The 16009-nt window shown below is 33.2% G+C and overlaps 1 protein-coding gene across 2 annotated transcripts in view; it reads left to right on the top strand.

The window, feature by feature from the left end:
• The first annotated feature begins 2736 nt into the window (after positions 1-2736).
• LOC138325471 (protein shortage in chiasmata 1 ortholog-like) overlaps positions 2737-16009 on the top strand; it is a 25284-nt gene continuing 12011 nt past the window's right edge. The window contains exons 1-16 of one of the 2 annotated variants that reach the window (XM_069271154.1): positions 2737-2803; positions 2923-3046; positions 4495-4624; positions 5509-5620; positions 6515-6693; positions 7861-8029; positions 9670-9763; positions 11113-11242; positions 11643-11762; positions 11994-12141; positions 12668-12759; positions 12913-13164; positions 14253-14336; positions 14681-14863; positions 15240-15383; positions 15722-15895. In XM_069271154.1, the coding sequence (XP_069127255.1) occupies positions 3011-3046; positions 4495-4624; positions 5509-5620; positions 6515-6693; positions 7861-8029; positions 9670-9763; positions 11113-11242; positions 11643-11762; positions 11994-12141; positions 12668-12759; positions 12913-13164; positions 14253-14336; positions 14681-14863; positions 15240-15383; positions 15722-15895 (2047 nt within the window). In that variant the 5' untranslated portion in view covers positions 2737-2803; positions 2923-3010. Of the gene's footprint in view, positions 2804-2922; positions 3047-4494; positions 4625-5508; positions 5621-6514; positions 6694-7860; positions 8030-9669; positions 9764-11112; positions 11243-11642; positions 11763-11993; positions 12142-12667; positions 12760-12912; positions 13165-14252; positions 14337-14680; positions 14864-15230; positions 15384-15721; positions 15896-16009 lie in introns of both variants that reach the window. The other variant, XM_069271153.1, reaches the window with a different exon arrangement.

Genomic DNA, 16009 nt, shown 5'->3' with positions numbered 1-16009 from the left:
ATAGCAGACTGATATCGCACATAAGATTTCAAGATATTTAGGATTAGGAGATGCTTAGAGACCTAATAAAACCTTAACTGGTTCAAAAATCGTGATCAAATGAAGTGTCTAAATAAATATACAATGACCCGGTTTGTTTCTTGGTGCTAAATTGATCAGATATCCAATTACTTTGATTCTAAAATATCCGCGACGTAACCTTGAATATTACATAATGGAATCTCGTCTGGAGGTAAATATTGATTGATCATCTCGAAGGCGTTTGGACCAAATGTGCATCAAAGATGATGAAATCTAATTTGACTACAAATAATGCATTAGTTAACGCAAATATTTGGATCTACATTGTCTCTCTTCATTCGGCATCAATTAATTACCGATAAAGCATTCTGACATTTTGTGTGTACAGAAAGCATTTCTTATTTATTAATGAAAAAAACTTTTCTGTTTTGAGTACCGGTTTATAGGTCAAAATAACACGCGGAATATCCTTTAGCAGACACCTCGCTCCAGGAATGTTGGAAACAGCGCACAGCCTGTCGTGTCAGAGGCCCAGTAGCTGTAGCGCGCTCCAGCCCACCGCCATTGATTTTCGTCTGCTATGGTGTGCCTAGAAAGGTCACACACACAACTTTTTGAATTAGTGGGAAAATTCAATTATCTCAAGACGTTTATTTTGAATAATGACCGATTCGAAAGATTCCAGATTAAATTTTGTTGCCATGGCAACGGTCCTTTTCTTATTTTTGTCCAAGTGATATTCTGTATGTCTCCGCTCCCAAAAGAGGAAGCAAGCACAAAACAAGGAGAATGCCTCGTCGGTTGGTCACGACAGCAGTAATATTGGCGTAGGCTTAACAATAAAACCAAGCAGAAAATTGTAATAGTTGGAGAAATTGCTTCTTCCAAGGAAAATTGTTCGCTAGAATTAATAATTATAACTGCTAACTATATCAGACTTGGCATTAGCTCAGTAAACCCTAATTTCACAGCATTGCTGCCTAGTTTCAGTAACCATTAGCTAACGGATGCGCGAGTTTTCGGAAAGCCTAGGCAGAGCGTTATTTAGCTTCTAGAGAGGGAGAGAGTCTCATCAGGATTTGGTATTTTTAATTGCTCTCATGAGTATATTGAAATCTACATTCGATCACGTACGCATTCATGCCTCCTGCTTCAAATTACGTATGTTCACATGTGTATTAAATGTAGATCCCTGTAAACAATAGAAAATGAGTCCGTCTCCTCAAGGTATATTTTTAAGTACAACTACATAGCACATGGCATATCTTTTGTACGTTTTAAATGTATCTCTTCATCAAGTCAATACCTACATGACGAAGTATCTGTATTTCTCTATACATGTATCACATATATCTTTCTACATCTTTCTACACGTCATCACGAAAATATCTACATCTCTCTTTACATCGTAAGTAATATATCTACATTTCTCTATACACCATTTTATCTACACCTCTCCTTACATCATTACATGCTTGTCTACATCTATACATCAAGATAATAGAAACCAGGTCTATATTTTTCTACAAGTCACATGTATTCCACTATATTCAATGCATCAAATGTTTTTTTTTTAATCCATGGATAAAGTACAATTATGTTCATTTTGACATTTTATTTGGTAACATAGGCAACCAAATGACAGCCATTGTATTTGCCATCCTAATAAAAGAAACTCTGTGGCTTAATCGGGCAATATCTTGATTATGATCAATCAGAAGTCTCTTTTGTTTCCATGGTTTGGTTTATTAACTAAATGGCCTATTAACAGCTATCGGGTAATGTAAGGACAGTTTCTTCCATGTGATTTCATCTACATTCTATCTACTAAATACTACGCAACCTATATAACTGTCCTGTTTTCTACCTAGTGTACCAGTATCATAAGATAATCTCAGAAAAGTTTGTATAGATGTTGTAAGGGTCAAAGAAGTATGTTGTAGATGTTTTATAATATATCTATTTGTTTTTCTATATTGCACTTTTTTGGTCAATAAGTGCCATTAAATCCCTGTACAGTATATGTAAACATCGATGTAAACATTTCTCTAGCCTACATTGGAATCGAGTTCTACTTTTTTTGTTCTAGATAGCAGATCAATAGGCCTACATGTTACATGTAGCGGACCAGTTCATCGCAAAGAAAGACAACTCTTAGTAGATTTTCAGGCTGAGGATGGAATTCTAGTGTATAATCTATCACTTGTCGGAAACAAATCTTAACCTTATTCAAAACTCCGACAACTGTTGGTATGTAGCCTACACATTGTGCACACTGTCGGTGTGAAAACTACAAAAAAATGTACAGGTTAGACATACGGAGTGCACTAGCTAGGCCTACATGTGAACATGAAACGCTGCTATTGCATGATGTCCAAATAATATGTCCACTACATTCTGTCTGATACATCTCGAAAGATGATTTTTTTTAATAAATGGCATTGTTTTCCCTTGAATTTCTCCATTATTTTACATCAAAGTACGAATAATAGTGGCGAAAGAAAAAAACAATGCAATCTATTGTGACAAAATAGCGTCATTTGGATAAATCCATACTAGTAGTTTTAGTAACTAGGGAAAAATAACACTACCTTTTAGGATTTACTTTAGATCTATATTTAAGGGTCTAATTTATATTCCGAACACGTGCCGGGCAAAATCAAAATTTCCCGCACTTTTAACTTAGCCAAAGTAAAACTCAAGCGTCTGAAAGATCAAGATTGCAGGCAGACGATTCGCTTATTCCGACAAATATTGCAGAAGTTGTTATTTCTCTCTCAAGGTAGGTCTTTGGTCAATCTATGTACGTATTTGCCCATATCTCAAGTAAAACTGATGTTATAGATGATAACCGATAGACGTATGTTATCAATGGCTAGTGTATACCTATTTTTTTTACAGATTAAACAGAAAAGTCATGTCAAGACCATAACAAACCTTACGATAGCCTTAAAGACATCTGCAAGTTTAGCTGTCCTCAAAGTGAAACATGCTGATATATAAAGGAATAAATTACTTGGAGGATGTAAGTTGATAGTTTGTAGACTCTGACTACAGGCCTAATTATATAGATGACTTTAAATGGTTATCAAGTTTTCTATGCTGATTTTTATTTTGATTGTGTGCAACTTGTTATTAACAATAGTAGACAATCTAATGATTTCTAGAAAGACTCATTATTTAAGTTGTTGTACTACAGTAGTCGAAACTGTTTAATAATTTTCAACTATTTCACTTGTTTCTTGTCACCCAACATCGCCCCAGGATTAAAAAAAAAAAAAAAAAAATTATCCTGGGCCCAGTTTCACGAACATTCTTTAAGTTTTAGGAATTCCTTAAAATTCACAATAAGAAAGCATTGCAAAAGTTAACGAAAACATAAGTTAAGAAGCCTTCCTTAAAATCTGTAATGCTTTCCTATGGAAATTTTAAAGTTAAAGCCCCACTACTTTTTCGGAACAAAAAAAAATGAAATATTAACAAAAGAAAGATTGATATCGAAGGCCTAAGATAAGGTTATGAACACCAAACAAATATAAATTTTCCTGTATTATCTATAAGTTTACAATGAAGATTCATTTCGTTGTTTTGCTGTCTGCCGCAGTGATAATCAACTAAAAAGCGGTATTAAAATAGGAAGACAACAGGACCCGAGTTGTGAAAATTAACATTTAATTATTTTTAATTAAAACTTTTAGGAAAAAAGTGTAAGTATTAATGTGAAGTAAAAAAATTTTCTGCGACTCTACAAAATTATCAATCTCGTTTTACATTTCCATTTTAAAAATCAAAAGCTGTTTTGGAAAGGTTGTAAGCCTTTAAGGAATTCCTTAGATTTAAGGAATATTCATGTAACTGGGTCCAGGGCCAAGTAATAAAGTTATAAAATTTTCTATAGGAAAGCATTAAATGTTTGAAGGAAGGCTCCTTAAAATGTAGCAGACAGACCGGTATTGAGTCTGGGACCTCCAAACACTAGCCAGATGCTCTGCTCACTGATGATCATCCTTGATATTCCAGGGGTTCCAATCATTTATGATCTCTACACCCTTATACTATCTCATAGTAAAACTGAAGGCAGCTCAGAGGAAAAAATCTGAACCAATCACAGGCCAGCAAAAAATGTGCTTTGAAGATTTAATACAGATAGAGTGATGCCCAACTTCAAAGACCCACAGTCAACCACAGTGTACCTTTAAACGGCTCTTTTGATGTGCATTAAATGACTAAATTACAACCTGATCTGTTCCCTTTGCCTCCAGTTTTACTGTGAGATAGTCCGGAGGTGTAGAGATAATAACTGAATGAACCCCTGGAGTATTGAGGATGACCGATGATTGATATAGTCCAATTCTGTTTTGTTATTGGAAAATCTCAGTAAAGAAAGATAGATAATAATTATTACTATTAACTAAAAAAATCTGTCATCAGCAATCTGATGATTTGATACTTCTTGTACATGGGATATTGTAGGCACTTGATCAGAGACAGAGGATTCTTCAGCAAGGTGTTGTATCAGTGCCACACCATCTGGAGCATGTCGATATGTACAGACATACTGGAAAGTTACCAGACAACAACTTCAGGGAACCTTGGAAAAGAGGTATATATGTAAGATGTCTGGTATGTATATCGATGAGGGGCCAATTTCACGAACATTCCTTAAAGATGCTCCACCGTCGACAGAGCATAAATGATATCCATCATTTGAGCAATAATGTTTTTAATCCTGTATATATATGCCTAATTAACACAAAAAAAAAAAATGATATAAAATAATTTGTTTTGCCTTTGATGCATGCACAATCAGTGTTTCATTTCATATAGGACATAGTGCTATGGAATTTTTTTTCGGGATGCAATTAATTATTTTATATATTTTTAACTTGAAGTAAAATTAGAAGTTCAATCTTTTCAATGGTGATAATGGTGTAAAGTAAGTAACTTCTGTAACTAAAGAAAAATACTAAATTATCTGCTCCTGTTTTTGATAATGAAAAAATACCATTTGTCAGCAGTGGAGCATCTTTAAATGTAAGGAGTTCCTGAACTTAAAATTCCCCATAGGAGAGATGAATTATTCCATAAAAAGGTTCAATGTGCTATAAAAAATGCAGTCACGTTCAAAAACAGAAAATCAAAATGGGTTATGGTTAATTTGTCATCACATTATTTTAAGAATTTTGTGAAGCTCTCTTCAAATAATCTTTTCTGATAAAAAAAACCCAACCGTATTCGTTATATCTTGCAGAAACATCTTTCAATTCTTTGAATCTTCAGTTCATCATTTGACATAATCTGACTTTTATAAATTTATTCGAGAGGTAATTTTGTGACGAAGCAGCTATCTCCAAAATTGTATAATGCTGCATTAAATATCAATCATGGGAGGTACCTTCTCCAAAATAGTTTACCAGCTGTGTTGGATTATTGCAAAATGCTGAAGTTGCATTTCAGATAATCTTCAAGTTCTTTTCCAATTTATAGCGAAAGCAGACCTAAAGCTGCTCAGGAATGAAGGAACCAGGCTGGAAGCAGAATTAAATTGTTTATCTGAATTAGTATCTAAGCAGATTAAGGAAATTGAGTTTCTTGGGAGGTAAGAACACCTATTTCATGCAAATTTATGTAAACTGCCTGGTTTGGTAGACCCCAGAGTTAGTATGGTAATTTTAATTACTATCGATCATGGTGAAGAGGCGTCTTGAGAGTTGAAATTTCAACTGGGTGAAATGCACTCTAGTCATTTAAAATGTAAAATCAATAAGACTCACAGTGCAGGTCTTATTTACCACTGCCAGGAATCTTAGAACAGGCATGGTATCTAAATCTGGTCTACATATGTACCAAAAGAACAGCATTTACAATCTGACCTCTCTATTAAGACGATTTGAGGGATAAATATAAAAAATTGTCTTTACTCTAGCCAAGTTGACAATCTTTATACGCAACAACAACTTGTGTCAAAAAAATAAAACACAATTAATGTTCATTAAATGTGTTTCAGAGGGTTTATAATATAGCTCATATAATCTGTAGCAGCTAGTACTCTGACAGAAAATATGTTCTAATGGACAGACCACTGATGAACTTTGCATGGGTGCTATTTAATGTATGTGTGTACATATTCTGTCTTTTTTTCTGAATTTGTGATTATAAACTGTTTGAAACTAAATTGCATACAACTTAGTGAACTGAATCCCAAAGGGGAAAACTAGTTATTTCTCAGGGAGATATGTCAACTACAATCAAACCTTTCTATAAAGTCCACCCAAGGGACGGAGAGAAAATGGTATCTATAACCAGGTGTTCTTTATGCACAGGTGGAATTTTATCAAAATTGTTCATTTAGTACCAGAGCACAGTTGTCTTATTAGGCAGGTGATCTTTATACAGAGATGGTTGCTAAAACAAGTTTTACTACATTGGTTTTGATAATCATTACTGGTGATCAGATATTGACATTACCTATACAATATAAATGTATTCACAGAGATCAGCTTGACAGTGTTGAACATGGAGTGTTTGACCTTGGAGAGTGTATCCCTAGTTCCAATCCATCGTCACAGGAGGATTTCCCAGAAGATAATCATCCTGAAGAAAATACTCGACTCAATTCAACAGAAGTATTTTTAAAAGAAAATATTCAACACTGGCTAAACGACTGTTCTAGTAAGTATGACAGTTCAAGGGGCAGCTGTGGCCCATTGGTTAAGATGTCCAGACATATATTACCACAAGCCCTCTACCTCTGGGTTGTGGGTTAGAATCCCATGTGTGGCAGTTGGCAGGTACTGATCGACCATCACTGCCAGTGGTTTTTCTCTGTGCGGCTTTTCTCCACCACATAAACCTGGCACATCCTTAAATGACTCACTCACTGGCTGTTAAAAGGATGTTTAAACAATCAACACAAACCAAAGTGATAGATCTTTATGTTTTAAACATAAGGGAAGATTTCATTTTTTTGCAAAAAAATTTAATATAGTAATATATCAGAAGTACATTCAGATTAAGGGGACAATTCACTCAGGCTAATTCTTTTACATAAACATGAAGCAAAATATGGCATAAATGTATTGTTCTACATTTCTTATGAAACAAATAACATAAAATATTGACAAATTCCACGTCATTGTTTAGTATTTTAATTTATACTGTTGAAATCACAAATCGTTGATCAAAACGATTAAGCAGGTACAACATGTACGCTGTACCCATACCCGAGCAAAAGTCACGCACGTTAAACAAATGAACTACATAACCACTGAGAAGATGATAAAATGAATTTAGGCAAGACAATTCACCTAATAAGGTTAACACACTACTGTCTGAGCAATTTGAGCAGTTCTAGACAAAAGTAGCATTACTCTACGAGCAAGGGACAGGGTTCGGCATACAAGTTGTCCGACCACAATGTGTAATGGCGGACATCGAGCGAGTTTGAACATATAACACATTTCACCACCATGGGTTTTTATGGCACAGTATTAAAACCGACTGATATAATTTCCATTAGAACTGGGTTTTTTCTGATATATGTACAAACTTAAATGTTCTCTTAGACTGAATTGTCCCTTTAAGAGCTTTTAAAACCATTGGTAATAGTTACTGATAAAGTCTCCATCACATTTATACAACCTGCTGGTTGTTATAGAAATTTCGATATTAGTGAATATGATATTTATGGTTTCCATTGTACATGTTAAAATATTACTAAGATTTGTTAAATTAATTCATTAATTCATCAAAACAGGTCATTTCAGTACTTTTCGGTTAATGGAAAACTATTATTTTGGACATGAACTACCTTGACATTGAGATACAAACTATTTTCAGGTGATTTATTCAAACTGGAAGAAGTGTTTATGTCAGATCCTCTCCCAGAATTAAGTAGAAATTTGCCAAGTCTGAATGCAATGTGTGGCTGTCTGCATCCTAATCAAGTCTCAGATCCGCTGAATACCAGAGCCTCGGGATTACTGGCACTGAAAGACAGAATTACACAGTAAGAATTTATTGCTTAATTCCTTTGTGCTTCATGTGGTATTAAAAACTGTAGTGTTACTTTTTTTTTTATTCTATTCCATTTTTTTTCACTGACTTCATGTTAGAAATTTCATTTGTCGCTTCAAATGCTGATCAATAGAAAATTGCATGAATAACATTCAAAAGAACAATTTACATGGAGTAGAATTATGTAGTGCTATGTAGGAACATTCATCAAATTTTGCCAGGAGAAAATTTCACAGAGGACACAGCCACACACCAGTTATCAATTCTAGCATATTAGACATAAAATCGATATGAAACTGTTTAAAATTGTTTGCATGTTCTTCCAAAATGTGATGATTTTTAGAAGGTGCCCATTAGATGCAGTAATTGAGTTCTGGTATGAAGCAAGCTGTTTTAATTGATTGAATTCTGCAGCAAAATCTTTGGCTTCAATCTTTTAGGAATTTTTTAAAAGATCAACAATTCAATTTTTCTGCGCTTAAGGTCTGAAATTTTGTAAGATTGCAGTCTGCTTTCTGAAGGAATTTGTTGTTTAACACAACAAACACCAAGAGAAATACTGAAGTAGGTTTGGTTATTGAATTTAAGCTGAAACTTGATAACATTTGTCAGACTGCAGTCTGATCACCGTGTATTTACTGTGATTCTAAAAGCTGAAATAAAATTTGTGTAAACTAAAAGGTCATATAAAATTGGGAACATGGGAATAGAAATTTGATTACGGTGTCTTTCTTTTATTCAAATTCAAATTTTTGTGTACATTTCCCAGATGAAGTTGATAAAGAGTGACTCGAGCATGTTTCTCAGAGACCTTCAGGCTTCAAGTAGTAATTAAATTAGGCAGATTTCATCAAGTTTATCTTGATGACAGGAAATAGATTGTGTTGATTTCTAAGGTTAAATTTTGCAAATGTGTATGGGACTGCCACCTTGACTTCAACAAAAAGAGATAAAATTTAACTTTGAATCCTGATTCAGTGCAGCTAGGTTATCAATGAGTCTAAATGTTCACATGAATGTAGCAAAACTTATGCCAAAAGATGTGTTATGCTGCTTCTGGCATTTCAATTTGTGTGTGGTTATCACAAATGTATTATTTTGACTTATATGCACCTAGTTGTCCAATACAAATATATAACTCAAAACCCCTGTTTGATTCAAGATCATTTGTTGGTCCTGACGACCAAGCTTATCATACATTACAACCGGTGAAAACTGGACTTTGTCTAATCCACATCTATTCTGTCTACTCTGGCATAATTGTATGACATTGTTTTTTGTTTTTGTTTTTTTAATTTATTAATATGAATCTGCATAATGCAGAACCTGCATTTACCGGTTACTTTCTGGTCCCATCATTATCCCGTTGAGATATGTTATTCTGTATATATTCAAGTACATGTACATGTATTACTATAATTTCACCATGGTCTTATTAAAGTGGAGTTCATTATTTAAAGGTTTGACTGTATTTATTATATCCTTGAAAGCTCTAGTAAACATATATATATACTTGGATACTCACACCAAAATTTGCAGCATGGAAAAAAATGCAAATATTAAAGTTTGATTTTTATTAGTTTTATTAATGACTCTAACATTTTAAAAACTGTCTTTTTTCTTTTTCTGAAGCAATGAACATTTGATACCAGATGACCATTGTGACATAAGAAGATGTGAAATTTCTGCAGAAGATTGGCAGAAGTTTGACTTGCCTAGAACAGATGTATGTATAACATTATTATTGATGTACAATAACACGGTACCCTTTTCTCTGTACTTTTTCATGCTGTTGATAGGACATCATTTCTTCAATATATAAAACATGCAAGTGGTTTCAAATTTTGTAATATTGTTTTCACAGGTGAAGCTGAAATGGAAATTTCATATTTCTATCCTCTTATGCCCTATTACCACAGTCACTCATGACCATCAATTTATAATTGAAGATTTCAAAATGATGAAATACTCTTGAAGTATGCAAAATGCCAGTATGGGTGGTGTAGTGGTTAAACCACTCACCTTTAACCTGGCTGGCCAGGCTTTGATCCCTAGTACAGACATGAAAAGGTCAGGGGTCACCTGCATGATAATACCAGTGTAATTGTGGGGTCATTGTTATTGCTATACATGTGTATTTATGTTATTACATACGGGTATCAAGTCAATACTACTTCCGTTGAAGCAGTTACGTCTGATGTAACCTGATTTGATGCCGTTAATCTTTTGTGTTACTATTACGGGTATATAAGGGCGTGCGCTGGCTATCTCTGTCACTTTGGCATCTAGACAACATATTGTCAGCCGGGTCACCTCCTGAATGGAGTAGGTAACTCCTTACTTTTTAGGACATCGGGCCTCGTAGCCATATCATATATATCAAGATAAATATCTATGGGAAAAGTATAAATTATAACTAGCGGGAATGGAGGGTGGAATTTAGAATAAATATATTGTAAATTAACGTTCTCCGGCATTTAAAAGCTGTTATTTGTTAACTGTGCCGATATTGTTTGTATCTTGAATAAATTATATTACGTTTATATCTTAGCGTTTTTGTCGTATTTGCAAGGTATGTAAACCAACACGGAACCTCAGATCCGGAAACTACTTAACGTGACGAGATAACTCTCCGTCCTATTACAGACATGAAAAGGTCAGGGGTCACCTGCATGATAATACCAGTGTCACTGGGTACTCTGGTTTCCTCCCAAGACCCCTGGCAGGTTTACATGCTTAAATTGTGGATATTGAATAAAAAAACTTGTCGAACAGTAACTGTTTAATATGTGAAATGCGCATTAAACCTTATACCTAACAAAGATAATGAATTTACATGCCTTTCAATTATGTTTATGGAATGGAAAGTTTTAGACACCTGTGCCTTGGTTCTTAGGCAAACATCTTTTTAGTATAATTGCTAGTTTTAAGCTGAGACAGACGTTTATTTTTGGTGTTTGGTTTCCATAACAGATCTTTTAAAAGTGCTGCTGTACTATTGATGTTTCATAGCAATAAAGTGTTACAAAATATCGCTTACAAATCCCCTTAGAGTAATGATGTTGATAATTGCAGGGGGAGCTGGAAGAATGCTTGTTCCCTTTTGAAAACGAAAGTGACAGAGGGGAAGCAATTATCAACAGTACAAAGATTGCGATAGAATTAGACACCTCTGTCCTAATGGAAGTGAAAAGTCACGCTTCAGGTTAGATAGTTTCATGTGAACAATTGATATAAATAATTGCCTTTAACAAATGTTTTCTTTTGAAAATAATAAATTCATCTTTATATAATCTTTATCATTGCATGTATTGGCATATTTTTTTTCAGTTACATATGTTATGAATTTGAAGTCAATTCAGCAAACTTTCCCAATTTGTAATTATGAAACCTTAATACCTGTACATTATAAATTACATTGTATGTACATTATATAGGAAAATCGGTCATTTATCATTGAACAAGTAGCCCAATACATGTAGGTAGGGAATCTAGCTAATGTTTGGAGATCCAGCTCGGTCTAATATTGAAAAGCTTGCTGAATTTTGATCATAGGGACCAGGTAGCTCAATCAATATAAATATTTTTTTCTCTTTCTTCATCAGATGTTTGTGAAAGATTGACAAGTATAGATGTTTGTAATAAGTACAAAAATGAAGTGGAAAAAGTAGATACAGATTTATCCAGCAAATCTACTCAATCATTTCTAGAAATCAATGAAATTGGTAAGTTGTTCATTATATAGTTACAAGTTACATCTGATATGCTTTTAGCTTTATAATGCAAATTGTGGTTGCTGAAGACTTCAAGTTACTGTAATATTAATGATGATTTCATACATTTGCAAATAGTATTCTAATATTGTGAAATTTGTAAATTATATCTACTCTCAAATTCATGTTAGATGAGATTTGTTGAATATCGTTACCCTGACTCATAATATAAATATCCCCCAGGTTATGATGATGATGATGATTTTGACTTCAAGAAAGCTCTTTTGGATACTCCCTTGGGTAGCCCATGTGTGGAAAATTGGACAAACTATGACCTGAAACAGTCTCTAGCCCAGCTGTGTTCACACCGTCTTCCACATGGAAACAATAGGTACTTATAATTCAAATAAAGGAATATGAAAGAAAAGCTTTAGATACATTTTAAGTATAATTTTATATGAATGAATTCAATCATTGAAGATAAAATTTGGTGGAGGAAGGAAATCTCAAGTCTTAACTCATTTGTTATCATTTTCCATGACATTTTTTTTATAATGATATATTTGAAGTTTAGAATAGAATAAATCATTCTGAAAAATCTGAATAAACACCATATTAAAGAATTGCTACTCTTTTTCATCAGTTTAATTGAATTTCATATACTTCATTTATAGAATAGTTCAATTTAATAAACAAGCTAATCACTTTTTGCTGAGGTAAAGGACATTGAGCTCATAAATATGAATCATTACAAATGTTATGTCCCTTTAGTTCTCTAAATAGAATTGTCTGAATTACTTGCATCATCATTCAATATACATCAATTAAATATAGGATATACTCTTACCTGGAATATATCATTACTTGCTGTCCATTGTTTCTGTATGTGATTAGATTTCAGAGTGCTTTTGTTACAGATTGCTGACACTAGAACAGAAAGATAGTTCCCTGTGGAGAATATGGCAGCATGAAAAATATATGGATGATATTTTGTCTTTAAGACTTCCAGGTATTTATCTAGTAAAATTTTTGTATTTAGATGCTATTTATATATATATATTATTAATGTAATGGGAATATAATTTTAAAGCAAAGCAAATTGCTTGCAGAATTTTTTCCATTTTTATATATTATTATTGCATAAACGTTTTGTTTCATATAGAATTCGGAAAGAAACCAATATTTGATATTGATATTGGTCCAAATAAGGCAAAGGCGATGCTGAACTTGAAAGCTGATGAGGAGCTAGGCAAGATTGAACTATCATTGTGTTGGGATGCGGTGTCTGTAGCAGCTGCCAAGATCAAAGGGTTTAAGATTGAAAAACTGGAAGAAGAAGAAAGTTACAAGTGCATTACAACAGAGATTCTTTCAGTAGAACGGTTTGAAAAAGACACCTCCACTGTGCTGTTAGGTAAGTGGAAAGAGATGTATACTGTAAGCATGGGATTGGTAATTGCACATTTATAAAAGAACATTGCAGGCTGTTATACAGAAAACTAAACATACGTAGAAAAGACTAGTTCATCAAAAGGTCTAGTAGACCTAAATCCACTAGTCATGCTGATGAAACCCTGGAATATGACGTTTAAGACACACATCCTGCCAGCGGTTTTCAAAATCATTTGCTTATCTGGTGTAAAAAAGAGCATTGCATCTATGCAAGCTTTTAAAAATATAGTGTCATTATGAATTTCCTTTAAACCTATTCACTTGAAAATATTTGCAATCATAAACATGAATTCAAAATAGAAATTGAAAAATTGAAAGGTTTTAGAGATAAATAAAAGACTGTTTTTTTTAAAATCACTAAGACATTTTTTGTTAATGGACAAGCTGTTTTGAAGGTCATATGAGTCAGGTTTTTATTGCATTTATAGGAAAATCAATCTGCTTAATCTTTGCTTATTGATGCAGTTAGAAATTTCAGGGCCAATTGCTGAAAGGTTAGATCCCATTAGGAAAAGTTCATGGTTTATAGATGTGCATGCTAGCAGATTTCTTTGATTTAGAAGTGCTCTTTATATAAAATTTAAGTTGTTCTTGTACAGAAGCTAAAGCACATTGGTATTTAATAATGACTTTATATGGCCACATCTTACCAACATAATATTCAACTCAGCTGTATACTACATTTAAACTAATTCAATTGACTTAATTCAGCAATTAAAATGCATATTGCACATACATGTGCTATAAAAATCTTAACTAAATTTATATGTTTTTTAAGACCTGAGTATAATTTAAGATTAAAATATTATAAATGTGTTGGGGTTTTTTCATCTAAAAACTCAAATTTAAAAAAAAATGAAATACAATTTTAAATAATAAAAAGCTGTCTGGTCTTAATTGTAATATCTAGACAGCCACTGTACATCTATACTTTTTTTTCTGTTTACAGATACAGGCTAAAGAATTTTGTGTATCATAGCATATCTATATTATACATAATATCTATACAGTATACATAATGTAACTATTTTTGTTTTGTCTATTTTATAGAGGAGAAAGACCCAATTCTGGAAAATGTATCTGGGTCAGAGTCAAGAACAGATATGACAAAAAGTAAACTGAAAGCAGAAAAAGGTATTATACTCAATGTATAAATTTACTATAATGAAGAAGAGAAAACATGACAAATTCATATTTCAAGCACCTTCTAAATGTATGAATTTTAGCAAACCTAATGGCAGGCAGTGGAGTTTGTGGTGTATTTACTGATGTGTAGAATCTACCTTGCTAAGCCAGGGTCATGTTGAAATTTAAAATGCAGTTTCAATAGCACGAGATATAATAACTGAACCCGTATATCCCAAAACACAACAGTAATTAAATGATTTCAAACGGTTTTCACTATATTTTTCATAACTTCTTTGGATCAAGTGACTAATATTTTTAATAAGTTATGACATTCTTCTTGGTTTTCAAAGCAAAGGTTTGGAAGCCAACAGTCAGATCTTGTTCGACTGCACCATCACTCAGACCACCCTTAGGACTTAGTAAAGCTGGTGCAGATCCACTTAATGACTTTCTGTTTCTGAGAAGTGTTCAAGATGTATCTACTGAAAACCACAGCTACAGTAAAGCATTGAACAGAACACCAGAACCCAAAGGTCAACAGAAATGAAATATGTTACATGTAGCACTAACTACAAAGACGTCTTGTTAAAAATGTCAACTAAATGTTTGCAAAAGTATACTGTAATGCATGCCTGTATTATTTTATTGGTACATGTAAACATATCATACTGTATAGATATATGCAATTCTTTTAGGTTAGCAGAATCAAATGATTACATGACAAAAAGTTGCACTTTATTTGCTTGCTTATATCATTTGCATTCAATGGAAATTTCTTCTCAAGAAACTCGAGAAATATTTTAATACACAGAAGGGAAAAAAAGAATAAAAATTGGTGTACATTCAATTAAGCTATCAAAGTTTTCTAATGATTTTACTGAATGTGAAGTTTTGCTTAAGTGACAGCAGATCAACATTTTCCTGTAATGGTTAAGACTGCAGAGAGTCCCCAAATGTCACCTTCAGATCTGGACATCCAGAACATTTGTGTTATAAAACCCAACAAACGACAGAAAACGTGGGATCATCGAGTGGTTTCAGTAACTATACAAGGTATGCATACTTAATTGAGAAATTAATTATAAAACTGTAATTTCATATTTAGTTTCCATAGTTTGTGATTGAAAATCGGTCAGGTCTTAATACAATTCATTCGTGAGAAATGAAGAATGACGAACAGTTGACTTCAAACCATATCTTAAAAGTCAACAGTCAGTTAGCTATTTGTACTGATCTTGTACTGAGACTTATCTTTTTAGTATTATGACACGATTTCAAAATTCAATCTTGTGGATTCAATTACCAGATACTATTATCAGACTTTAATGGCTTTGGAAATGTTTTCAATATATTTAAGTTTACCTCCCTCTATTTCCCTGTGTTATTTGTAGGCGAGTTTGCTTCTGTTCTGGATATCATTAAAGACCAAGCCTCTTATTACATGGCTGCCTTGAAAGGATGTCGTGACATCCATCTCCCAAACCGATTCTCTGACATAACACCAGACAATACTAGGTTTCTAGTGAAACAAAAGGAGAAAAGCCTGCAAGACAACAAAGAAAATGGTAAGATTGGATAAGCTTCTTGAATACATGTACATACATAATTCATAATATATATACATATAATATGTTATAGTACAGTACACTCTATTTCATTTTTTTAGATATATTATTATA

The sequence above is a fragment of the Argopecten irradians genome, chromosome 6 (genome assembly GCF_041381155.1).
Source record: "Argopecten irradians isolate NY chromosome 6, Ai_NY, whole genome shotgun sequence".
Classification (NCBI taxonomy): domain Eukaryota; kingdom Metazoa; phylum Mollusca; class Bivalvia; order Pectinida; family Pectinidae; genus Argopecten; species Argopecten irradians.
This window is presented reverse-complemented; position numbering and strand designations above follow the sequence as displayed.